Here is a 13,393-nt window from a genome sequence, read left to right as displayed (position 1 = left end):
GCAAATCATATGAGGTGTTTGAATCAAAAAGATGCCAACAAATCCTAACACGTACGAATATATTTAAGAAGTGAATGCATATTAGAATGCTTGGGCATGTCTAGATGATATTCCTATATGAATGTGTCTCTGAAAGGATCAAGGATCCAAGAGAGAAGTAAGCTAGGGAAACTGGAGTGCTTCAATATGATGGAGGGGCTTTCTAGAACACCAAACACGTTGCATTAAATGAACAGTTTCTTCAACTCTATATATTGGTTTGTCAAATCTCCTCTCTGTATCACTTCTACAACAAGTGTCAATATAATTGTTACACTAACAGAATTGTGGCATAAAGAGGTCCATGCTTATCTGCTTCCAATGATTCATACACATGCCCCAATATAGCAAATTCCCCAGTTATTGTTAGCAGCATTTTTAGATTTTCAGGAAATGCACTGTGGGTCACTAATAATTTCAAACTGAAGATAAAAATCATATGATAGCAACATAGATGTGTGTCAATAGCCATTATATGTGACTTATTGGGATTTGAAACTCAACTGTGCCACAAGAGTATTGCTCGGCTAATAAGATTTGATGATGCATTTCCAGCACTTATAAACCGCTCCCTTCAAATGTGATAGCACCTTCACCAAAAACCCACCACTTAGATCTCCAATACACTGATCATGCTGTAATGTGGAGTTTTTCTGAAAAGGAAAGAGGGAACCTAAGTATTTTAACTTCTAAACATAACAATGCTACTGTAGAGGCATTGTTTTCTACCTAGTCCCTATTTCTTTCTGTCCCATGTTTTGTGATACCACTGTGTTGCACTTCTGGTCAAGTCCTCTACATTATCACACATACACTATTTTTCACATTTGGCTAAGATGCGCAGCAAATCTATTAGCTGTTTACTAATGATAAATATCTTTTTCATTTTCAGCTTGTATAAATGTTGTCAAATCGTTCGAAAGTAGATTTCTTCATGCATTTTAAATGTGCATGTCAAAATAAAATAACCTGGCTTCAAATGGATTACTGATCTGTTTTCTAGATAGACTATGCACAATTAACAAAAAGGTAATAAAGATAAGAATGACACTGGAAAACATAATTGGCCATGCCAGAAGTCTTGGTACATTAGAGCTTGAGGTCTTCTTTAGATGTTTGCGAATAAAGGCAAGCATAAAATAGGCATGCAACCAAATTAAGAAATCAAAATACATTGCAATATATAGCTTGTCCTTGCTAGTACATATTACAACAAAACATATATGAAATTACTTTCTCATGCAAATACAGTACTAGGGGATATAGCAAAAGTAATTCACATATCTAGAGAAATAAAAGTTTAATATGCATGAGAAAAAAAGGAAATCCTAATCTATATACTTATTTCCCATCAAGGAACAAATGATAAAATCCATAATATTCATTAAGAATACTTTATCTGATTCCAGATTAAATCAAATATGAACTAAAGTGATAATTTAATCACAATATAACAGTAAAATCCACCACTTGGCTAGAATATTGACATATCTTACCTTGTTTTAAGATTTAGTGGCTGAGGGGCTCCGTCGTATACTGATAGCACGTCAAAGTCCTCCTCTAGAGCGAATGACTGGAAGACTAATTGTATTCGATTCTGCTCTTCAGCATTCAATGTCCATGTGCAGTTAGCATAGTTTGGGTATCCGTATGGAAATCCTGGGCTCTCTACAGTTCCATTTGGACCTTGTAAACTAAAGCTGCAGTTCTGGCCTGAAAGAGACACGAAACATGTTCAATTAACGTTAGAGATTTCATAGTAAAATTGTTATGTTGCGAATATGCCAACAAAATCTGGTGAGCCTCTCATAATCTAAAGGCTTTGATTCCCACAACTATTTTTTTTAATGTGGTTTGAAGCATCACCTTCCACATTCACAATGATAAGAAAATTGAAGGTGGACAATATTCTATTTGGCAAAAGCAGACATCACAGAAACAAGTCACAGTAAAAAAAAAGTCAATACAGCTTTGATATGCTTATGCCAAGGACAGTGAGGTACCAAATCAAATATCTACAATAGTGTCCTTATCCTATTAAACACATACTTTGGATGATATAATCAACCTATATTTATAGTGAGCACCACTATTGCATACTGTTTAGGAAGATTTATTAAATCAGTTTGCACCAACATCATAGGAACATTTAACAGCAAAATCTCCCTAAATACCTGTTATTATAGCAAGATTTATTAAAGCAAGGGCATCAAACATACGGCAGCGCAGGCATCCGTGATTCATGTTGCAAGTGCGCCTGCATTGCGCGGATGATTGTTTTTGTGCAGGGACACCTTCCTGCACAAAAGCAATCATTTCATGGCGTTTTCCTCTTTCTATGCATGCTACAGACTGCAGCACACGTAGAAAGAGGAAAAACGAGGAGAAATAACAGCATTCCCCTTTTTACGCCACTCCTACACCTCCGGCGTAGGATTCTGACACATTTCCAGCTGTACAACACTTTGTAAATCTGGGAATGTGTTTGGTTCCATGGATGTTGCATGGCAACACCCACAGCAAAACCCATGGAATCCCTCAGTCACTCAGAGTAATGCGTGAAAGGGGATCATATTTACAAGGCCATGAAAAGTCACGCAGGGTGACTTTACGCGGCCTTGTTAATATGGAAAGGCATACTGCGCTGTTTATTACACTGATTTCTCCTGCTCTTCAGTAACAGTCACGTCCAATTGGCTTTCTCCATTGTTATCAGACATCTCCATTTCCTACATACACAAGTTCTATTGCCTCCTCGTGCACATCACAAACAATAATTCTTTGATCATCCATAGAAGGTGGCAAATATTTAAAAATGTGCTGGCCCTCTTTCCCAAAAGCAAGTAAGCAGTTTTATTGAATTTAAGGGGAATGTAAGCCATTCAAGACTTCAATACAGTTTTCAAAAATGTAATACGTGTAATACCGTATAATAAAAACGGATGGAACAATTATATATTGTTGGAATTCCATAGTGAAATGATGAAAGGTAAAAGTAAAACAACGTTTGTCAAAAAAGCTAACCAGTTCGGAGAGAATACCCTCAAAATTGGATTGAATTTCCTTTAGGCACAATGGTGTCTAGAGCAACACAAAAACAGCTGTAATAAATTGTTTAAAAAAAGGTATGCAAAAATTAAAACAGATACTTGTGTGGCTGCCACTGTGTTCTGTGGGTGTAATGAGGTGAAGGAACTTACTGTGGTTATACTTTGAAAGGTGTGCCGACCACCATTAAGCATCAAATACAATCTGCTGAAATATGTAGCCGAACATTATTGGTTCTTATTATATTACTGGTTTGCCAGACTATTTGTTTACAACGTGTTTTACTCATCTCTTGCCAGCACAGAATGTCATGTAGTCAATTACAATGAAGGAGATTCTCCCCAACCTCCTAAGATGGCTGTCACATTGAACTACATTTACGTAGTTTCTATAGTAGTTTGGGCACACTCCAAGCAGGTGCATTAAACTATTAGTTGGGCGCTATGCTAGGATGTATCAGTGTACTTCCAAAAGGCAGTCGAGCACACCCCAAGACATTAGTGGAACATAAATGCATTCTAATCCAGGCTGTGTAGTGTTGGGCTCTCTGTTACGAATGATTGTTCGTCTCTGGAAAGCAGCGAAAGCAACACCTCCTCACTAGGAGGTACAGTGTAACAGGATGAGTAGGAGCCAGCTAAAGTGGAGGATCAAGCAAACACTTAGGAGTCTACCTTCAGGACCTGCACAGCGTGGGCAAACTGCATCACTAAAATGGGAGATCAGGCAATCACTAAGGACTCCCACTTGAGTTCCCACACAGTGTGGGTGAACTGCACTAGTGAATGGCTCCTGGGGCTCAGGTACTCATCGCCAATATTTAGCGAAGTAACTCCGTGAACAGGTAGGTAAGGCGAGATCTTAATTTGAGTGTTGAGCGAACAGCACCTGCCTCCTGGCCATCAAATCCCGGCCATCTGACAGAGAATCCTCAACCCGCAGTGCACCAACATTCCAGTAGAATTCAGAATATGGTGAGTGTTTTGCACAGCAACACATATTCACATATAATGTTATTTATTCCTTAGATATACCCTGCAAATCGTTCACTGTTTCATAACACAATTCAGGCTTTGTGAATGATTAAATGGCACACTTTGTGCATTTGGACTCTTTTTAAACATTTTTTTATTCACTTTTGCAAATGTTTACAAATGTGTTTTAAGCTATGTACATCAGGCCAACCCTATTAAATCTAAACAGGATGATATGCGTATGCAATTCAATCTAGCCTGATGATCACTTGTCTCTTGCTGGTCTCAGCAAAGTACTTCCTTTGATATGCCCACTTACTCTTCTCACAAAGGGCCTCATTATGATGGTTGAATTTCAAAATATCAAGATCAATAATATTGATCAATATTGAATACCAGCATATCATCAGTTTAAGCATATGCAAGTATAGATTTACTATGTTTCACTCACTTTCTATTTACATAGAACATATGTTGGTTGTCAATATTGTGCAGTGGATGTCAGTTCTGGTCGATATTAAAGGCACTTTTCACAAAAAAAAAAAATGTGGTAGAAAATGCCTACCATCATGAACGTTTGTCAGCATACACATATTCCTTTTCATTCCCTTTCCACCCTTGAAAGGGTTTGGGTTTTCACTCCAGCCGATGGCTGGTGTAAATCCCTTTCAAAGATGTGGATAAGAATGAACCACCCCTTGATCTGGAGGGAGTGCAGATGAAAAAGTTATAGAGAGCTCTCACAGCAGGAATAGCTGAAGGCAGGGAGTGCTACAAGCCTATTCAAGGGAATGTATGTGGGTTTCTGAAAGTAATATCCACACGTGCACACAGCACATAGGTGCAAATCGGTAATGGTGTATTTCTTTCTTTTGGAATCGGACCCTCAATATTTTGGTAGAACAGTTTTACTGGGGCCAAAAAAAACCAGGCACAGCAATTAAGTACGCACAAATTAGGAGTCCCTTAAGTGCTTGTAAGTATAGAGTGCACAATTACCACAATTCAAGTTTCAGACCACACTATGAGCGAAAATGTGCTAACTATGTGGGATTTGTGTGTTCTTATAATTAGGGCCACCGATTTTGTTTCCTAAATCTGTAAACTGAGTTTGAAATAAATAGTAAATTAGCAGCCATATTCATCAACATGAATTGCGCTCGCAAATGTCCAGATTCTGAGAATCTGGCCGTTTGCGAGTGAGATTTTTGCATTTGGGATTCATCATCCCAAATGCAAAAATCGCTATTACCGAAATCGCATATTTGCGAGGAATTGGATTTAATGAATCTCTAATAGAGATTCCTTAAATCCAATTCATCAACCAATTGGAAATTGCGAATTCGCAATATTTGGTCGCAATTTACCACCAAGTCTGACTTGGTGGTAAATTGCGAAAAAAGAGTAAAAAGCACTTTAGTGCATTTTTTTCTTTTGCATGTTACACACACACATGTCCTATGGACATGTGTGTGCGCAACACCTGTTCAAATGTGCATTTGAGGGGTGCTACAGGGTGTCCTTTGGACACCCCTGGCACCCTTCAAATCGCAATCTTATTTGCGATTAGCAAATTGCTAATCGCAAATAAGGAATCAGTAGGAATCGCAATAAATTTTGCTAATCCTACATGAATCCCGTTTTGCGAGTCCTTAATAGCGAATCGCTATAATTCGCTATTAGGGCCTAGCAAAACGGGAGATTGATGAATCAGGCTGTAGATTGTTTAATAAGGACCACCCTGCTCTCTCTAAAAGGGGTGTTGCAGCACTTTACAGACATTGTAATAAAACAATGCGAGTTGTTCTGGTCATGCTGTATTAAACAACCTAGGAGGAGACTGAACAGCTAGTCAAGTTTAAAGATTTTAAAAAGAAAATGACTCGCGTGTAACAGAAAAGACAAGCGCTGACAAAACCAAGTAGTCTGGTTTGTTTAGAGCTTCTAGACACGCATTTAGACTAAAAACACAAAGCCGTTTTGGAGCGAGACACATGCATGAACTCTACATTTGCCCTAACAAATTGCCCTAAAATATTTATGAAAAAAGGCCAGCTAAGACAACGCATGCAATTTCCAATTCATCTTCAAGCACTTAGCACTTCTTCAATTCAGCCCTTTCAGGCAACTTGGGAAATGGAAACTGATGGCAGGCAAGGCTCAGATGCACTCACTGGGCCATGGTTCTTTTCCCGAGAAGGGTTTCCATGGGACCTGCTCTCAATCGAAGGTCCCTCTGGTGTGGCAGCTTCAAAGCAAGTTCATGTTTATTAGATTTAAAAATAGGAAAACAACCCCAAAAACCCCTAATCTGCAAGCCGAACCAGAGAACGCCAAGGGAGGCAAATGAGCAGAGCTGATTCCACTTAAACTAAAAAACATCAATTTCACATGATATTGAGGACACAGCTCGACCTGAGAAGACCTTCATCTGAGCGTCTTCATTCAAGAAAGAAGGCGTAGTAAGAAACTGTATATATGCACTCAGGAATCAGGGCAGAGGCAAAAGCCATGTACATACACTCTGGAATCAGGGCACAGGCAGAAGCTGTGCACAGGTACTCTGGTATCAGGGCACAGGCAGAAGCCCTGTACATACACTCTGGAAGGACACCGACAGAAGCCGTGTGAATGCACTCTGGTATCTGGGCACAGGCTGAAGCCGTGTATATACATACACTCTGGAATCAGGGTACAGCTAAACCATGTATATAAACTATAAAATCAGGGTACAGGCAGAAGCTGTGTGCCTACACCCTCGGATCAGGGCATCAGGGCACAGGCTGAACCTATAAATATATGTATGTATGTATGTATGTATGTAAGGCATACTTTTATAGCGCGGGCTTTCACCCAAAGGGTATCCTGGCGCTTTGACTCTGCATACATTCACGCATAGACCGGATTACACTGCCCTAGGAAAGAGATATGTCTTCAGCCCCCTTTTGAAAAGGGACAATTCCTTCAGGCTCCTCAGGGAGAGTGGAAAAGAATTCCAAAGCTTGGCTGCTGTGAAGCCAAAGGAGCGGCCACCCATCCGCATCCTCTGGATACGAGGGACACCCACCAGATGTGCCGAGGAAGACCGTAAAGTGAGTACCAAGAAAAGAGTTCTTGAAGTATAACAGGCCCCTGACCATTGAAGTGCCCTGAAAACTATGCAAGCAGCTTTAAAACGGATCCGCTGATGGATGGGCTGCCAATGGAGTTCTTTAAGTGCCAGGGAGGATGAAGCTGAGCACACTCGAGATAGAGCCAATTTGGCTGCCATATTCTGAATCCGCTGCAATTTTTTAATCAAAGAGCCAGGGGCACATAGAAGCAAAGCTTTGCAGTAATCAAGCCTGCTAAGTATGATGCTGCTTACCACCTCAGGTCTAGCCGGTGTCGGAAGCAAAGGAAGGATCTTACCTAGTGTTCGAAGCAGCATCATACAGGTGCCAATGGTCTTATTTATAAAAGCATCCAGCTGTAAATGTGGGTCAAACATAATGCCCAAATTACGAGCAGCAGCCGCTGCCTGGACAGTGCCCAGGGAGGAAGCTGGCCAAAAGTCCGCAGGCAGAAGGCGAGGAATTTTGTCAAGGGAGCAATACAGCACCTCTGTCTTAGATCCATTGAACTGGAGGGAGTTAAGTCGTAACCAGTCCGCAGTGGCTAACATACAGCGGTGAAAGATTTCTTTAGAGACAGCGTTCTTACCTTCAAAAGAGAAGATAAGCTGCGTGTCGTCGGTGTAGTTTATTACAGAAATACCAAAAGATTTTATTAGCCTAATCAAGGGACAAAGATACAGATTAAACAAAATGGGGCTGATTGTCGTCCCCTGCGGCACCCCTTGCCCCACCTTTCTGATACCCAATCTAAAAGGGGGCAAGGCCACCACCTGATGCCGATCTTGAAGGTAGGAGATAAGCCAGTCCCGGGCTGAGCCGGCGACCCCATTCTCCTCCAGTCTGCTTATAAGAGTAAAGTGGTTGACCGTATCGAATGTGGCAGACATGTCGAGCAGCACCAGAAATGCTGCTCGACCAGTGTCGACAAGCGCACGAAGATCGCCCAGGACAGCCACCAGTGCAGATTCCGTGCCATGGGCTGGCCGGAAGCCAAACTGGGCTGCATCTAAGCAGACATTCGTCTCTATAAAGCTGGACAAGGATCTAGTGACAAACTTATATATATATATATATATATATATATATATATATATATATATATATATATATATATATATATATATATATATATATATATATATATATATATATATATATATATATATTATATATATATATATATATATATATATATATAGATATGTGCACTCTGGAATAAAGGCACAGCTAGAAGCTCTAGACGAAGACCTTGGAATCGAGGCACAGACAGAAGCCAGATGAATGCACTCTGGAATCAAGGCACTGGTTGTAATTGGAGACTTATTCCCTGGAATCAAGGCACAGGTAGAAGCTGAAGAGATACATTCTGATATTAAGCCACCGGTAAAGGCGAGAGACACACACACTCCGGAATCAAGGCACAGTCAGAAGCTGTATACAAACAACCTAGACGAGGCAAAGGTAGAAACTGTAGAACCATCCTCTGAAATTAAGCTACAGGGGCTGTATTACCAGTGTGCCCTAGAGGTGCGAGGGGCGTTTGCAATGTTTTGCATGCCCCCGGGGCATTTTGGTATTACAGAAGGGGCCCCAGGTGCTTGTGCATCCCCTTCTGTAATACTGTTAAATCTGGCACTCCTAAAGGGCCAGCACTATCTTCAGAGGGTGATCCTCATTTGCACTGGGGTGTGGCCCCATGCATATGATTGAATCCCTTTGCCTTTGCGCCCGCTCCGTTTTATAGATGCAGACACAGCGGCAAAGAAGCTGTCAGGAGGCACACTGACCGTGTGCCACCTAAAAGATTAGAAAAGGTGGTGCACAGTCAGTGTGCCCCCTAATAGCAGCCCTCTGGAGGGGGAAAAGGGGATCCTATGGGCCTCCCAGAAATCCCCCTTGCATGGGTGCAGTCATTCTCTGCACCTCTGCAAGGGGATCTCTAATCCCCCTTCAAAGTGCTGGTGGGTTGCTGCCTGCACAGTGAAACACAGAGAGGGTTCAAAGCAACAGGTCCTTTTTCCACCTGAATGCCCTTTCACTTTTATCCTGGTTAGTGCTTAGTACACCTTTTGAAAGGTGCACCCAGTGCTAACCAGACAAATGCTCAGCATAAGTAATATGGCCCAAGTTAGAAGCTGTAGACATACACCCTGGAATCAAGGAGCTGAGATGGGGATAAGCTGTATACAATCACCCTAGAAACAAGGCTCAGTTAGAAGTTGAATACGTGCACTCTGGAATCAAGAGGCGCAGGTTAGTTTCCTGGTTAGTGCTTAGTACACCTTTTGAAAGATGCACCCAGTGCTAACCAGACAAATGCTCAGCATAAGTAATATGGCCGAAGTTAGAAGCTGTAGACATACACTCTGGAATCAAGAGGCGCAGGTAGCACCTGGAGAACTTCACTCTTAAATTAAGCGAACGTTTAGACATGCAGGCCTACACCCTGAAATCAAGGCACTGGCAGAAGCGGTATCCATCCACCCTAGACCTTAACATATTCCACAGAATCTAGGCAGAGTTGTAGGCATCAAAAGTGGAAGCAGTACACTTATACAACAGTACCCAGGCACAAATAGCAGTTTATCAAAATTCTCAAAATAAAATCCAAAAATAACCAAAAAGCCATGAATAAAGCAAGAAAAAAATGAATCTTCCAAGGTGACAAATAACAAAAAGAAATGTGTGAGTGCACCCAATGAGAAATGCTCTTACAAAAACAGAGAAGAGCACACATATCTGGAAGGGTTTTAGGAAGGTAGGTCTGAAATGAAGAGAATGCTTGAAAGGGTTAATAAAAGCAATAGATACGATAAAGAGTTTGGCAAGAGGGCCTGTAAAAAAGTCATGAAATCACCAAAAGGGTGAAGAAAGTGGACATGGTGGGTGACTCATTACTTAAAAAGGTATGGGCAGTATAGTTGAGGTTCAAATTAGCCCCCCCCCCCCCCCAAAAGCAAAAGTGTCAAAAATTAGAAGTTGAATATAAAATAATATGATTATGGTTTGCTGTGATTGTGATTTTGACGTCCTTCATTTTAGAGAACATAGTGCCAGTTTCTGGGTAATGGGGTGTGGTGTTGGCTTTCTTGGTATTAGCATTTAATAGTTTCACATAGATCCACAGGTAAAAACTGCAGGCTACATCATGGAATTACAGCATAGGCAGGCGCTTTACATGTACACCTTTGAATATAGACAAAGTCATTCATACACCTGACATAGGAGCTGTACACTGCACCTGGACCATAGAAAATCATAAGCTCAAAATCAAGAGACCTGTAGCAGTTTTGGACTGCATCTTGGCCCAATGGGAAGTTGAGGGCCCAATGGGGAGTTGAGTGAGAAAATAGATATAGTGAAAGGAGTTAGGCAAGGATGTGTTATGGCGCCTACCTTATTTTCCCTTTATGTTATTGACATCCAAGACACCCTCTTGGGCTGCGAGCATGACTCTCCCAAGTTGTGTGGTCAAGCCGTTCCGGCATTATTATTTGCGGATGATACTATTTTAATTTCCCAAACCCCCAAAGGACTCCAGAACCTTCTTAATAAATTTAGGCTGTATTGTCTGGACAAGAAGCTTGAAATTAATTCGTCCAAAACTAAGGTCATGACAATCAACCCACATAAAGGTTTTAATAAAATGTTTACCATAAATAATGAAAAAATTGAAGAAGTCCCAAGTTTTAAGTACCTGGGTATCACTCTAGATAGCAAAATATCATGGAAATCCCAACTAGAAACCTCAAAGATCAGACTAGTTCAGAATTAAGCCCCTATTTTGAGGAAACACAAAAATAGTTACTATAAATCAGCCTCTCCAGCAATTAGTTTGTTCAAATACAAAGCACAATCTGCCTCCCTTTATGGTGCAGAACTTTGGGGACATGTTTCGAAAAGCACGTTCTAAGTTCAGGAAAATAAATGTATTAGACAGCTTTTAGGTGTACCTGCCTCTACTCCCCTTACCCCGGTTTTATGGGACCTTAATTTCTGCCGAACAGATGACCACGCTGCATTGCGCCCACTGTTATACTGGGTTCGTCTTTGGCCCACTGATGAGCTAGCGGACTATAGAGAGGCGTTAAAAGAGATAATGGTAATAAAAAATTCCACACGCTTAGCATGGCTGGCCTACATTGAAAAGTGGTTTACAAAGCTGGGGTTAAGTAGCTTTTGGTCAGACTCGGATTCGATTACCAATAATTCTAAGAAATTGCTTAAGAACAGATATTGGGAATATATCAAAGACTCTGTGTTGCGAAATTCCAACCAAGGGACTTTGACCCTCAGGTTCTTTGAACTAAAAATGGACACAAAATTAGAATCCTTTATGGACGAAATTTACCCACCTATGGCCAAATCGTTATATCTAAAATTTCGCTATAGTGCCCTTCAAATTAAATCTAGGACTTCGAAATGGCACTGTAATAAAGGACCAAGAGGTAGTACTGGACCTGATTTATGCAAATTATGTGAAATGGGCCTAAGGGAATATGAGTCCCATGTACTATTTATATGCCCCGCTTATTTAAAGGCAAGGAAAAAATGGCTAAAACCCATATGCCAACTTTTGGGTCTTCGCCACATTAAAGATGGTGAAAGAGTCTTTAAAGGAGATACTGCACGCCCAATAGTATTTAGTTTAAGCCGCTTCCTCCTATCAGTAGCGATAGTCAGGAAGAGAAATGGCTATAAAATGTAACCAGAATAATTGGTATGATTGCAGTATAGCAGCTGAAATGCATCCTGATTGTACTCTAGTCTATCCAAACTAATTGTCTGTATGTAATGCCCATTGGAACGTGTGTGCAATATGTAACTATAAACGCAATTGGCCTGATAATATTACTATTAAGTGGTGCATGTAATTGAATTTGATTTAGATTTATATTGCACTTAAATAGAGTGACTTAAACTAGAATAATGATAATATGAATTGGCCTGATCTTAGTGTACCTGGTGCCCTGTTTTTTTTTTTTACTGTTTTTATAGTACTTTTTAAAAAAATTGTCATCTATCATGTGTTCCTCGATGTGTGCTAATCTAACTACGAAGGACCTGCTGCTAGTTTCCTCTTAATTTTAACCCGGGACTGTGTTGATATGTACATTGTACTGTAATGTTGTAAAATTGTATTGTACTGTATTCTTTTAAGGTTGTTTGACCGAAATAAAGAATAATGAAATGAATGAAATGAATGAAAAGTGTCAAAATTTAGAAGTTGAATATAAAATAATATGATTAAGGTTTGCTGTGATTGTGATTTTGACGTCCTTCATAGTGCCAGTTTCTTGGTAATGGGGTGTGGTGCTGGCTTTCTTGGTATTAGCATTTAATAGTTTCACATAGATCCACAGGTAAAAACTGCAGGCTACACCGTGGAATTACAGCATAGGCAGGCGCTTTACATGTACACCTTTGAATATAGACAAAGTCATTCATACACCTGGATTCAAGGCAGACATAGGAGCTGTACACTGCACCTGGACCATAGAAAATCATAAGCTCAAAATCAAGAGACCTGTAGCAGTTTTGGACTGCATCTTGGAATCAAGCTATTATCAGAAGCAGTAGACTTACATCAAGGAATCATGGTACAAGGTGAAGATACAACTCACAGCCAATGCACATGCTAAGGATGTTATTAAAGACTCAGGATACTGTTTCAGAGAGCAAAAAGCCTCCATATTCGAGGGGTGTCAAGAAACTGTAGACGCACATCCCAGAATATCACTTTAAGTACACAGCCGAGGATCAAGGGAAAGGCAAGAGCTTGTGAAACAAACCCCCAATGCTAAAGCATTAGATTGGCATTTGATCTACCCCATGGAAATATTACCGGGCAGTTCTTATATTTAAAGGCTACTTCTCGTCAACCAGAGCAATCCTTTTTTACTTGGTATTGTCTGTGTGCTTTTGGTGACATGTGTACCTTGTTTTTACATTTAGCTTAGGTCATTATCTTATTTGGCATGTTTTTGCGAGGGATGCTCTACTATATTTAATGTGCGCTTTTATGGTTTTATCACATGAAACGGAATAAAGATTATTTTAATTTGATTTGATTTCATATATCTATAGAAAACAGGCAGACAGATAGAAAGTTGAGCTATACACCCGGGAAAATGGAACAAATAGACAATAGAAGCATTTAAAACTTGGTCGTAGCATAAATGTTGGTGCCTAGGAGATCTAGGAGGTATAGATTCC

At 40.3% G+C, this 13,393-nt stretch overlaps 1 protein-coding gene across 1 annotated transcript in view; it reads right to left on the bottom strand.

Annotated features, from left to right (window-relative positions):
* CSMD2 (CUB and Sushi multiple domains 2) overlaps window positions 1–13,393 on the bottom strand; it is a 1,651,801-nt gene that overhangs the window by 1,498,317 nt on the left and 140,091 nt on the right. Inside the window, exon 2 of the mRNA XM_086956548.1 lies at window positions 1,536–1,752. Within this exon, the coding sequence (XP_086812674.1) occupies window positions 1,536–1,752 (217 nt within the window). The remainder of the gene's footprint in view (window positions 1–1,535; window positions 1,753–13,393) is intronic.

Source organism: Lissotriton vulgaris, chromosome 2_1, assembly GCF_964263255.1.
Source record: "Lissotriton vulgaris chromosome 2_1, aLisVul1.2, whole genome shotgun sequence".
In the NCBI taxonomy this organism is placed as follows: domain Eukaryota; kingdom Metazoa; phylum Chordata; class Amphibia; order Caudata; family Salamandridae; genus Lissotriton; species Lissotriton vulgaris.
The sequence above is the reverse complement of the archived record's forward strand: the minus strand, read 5'-3'. Positions and strand labels throughout refer to the sequence as shown.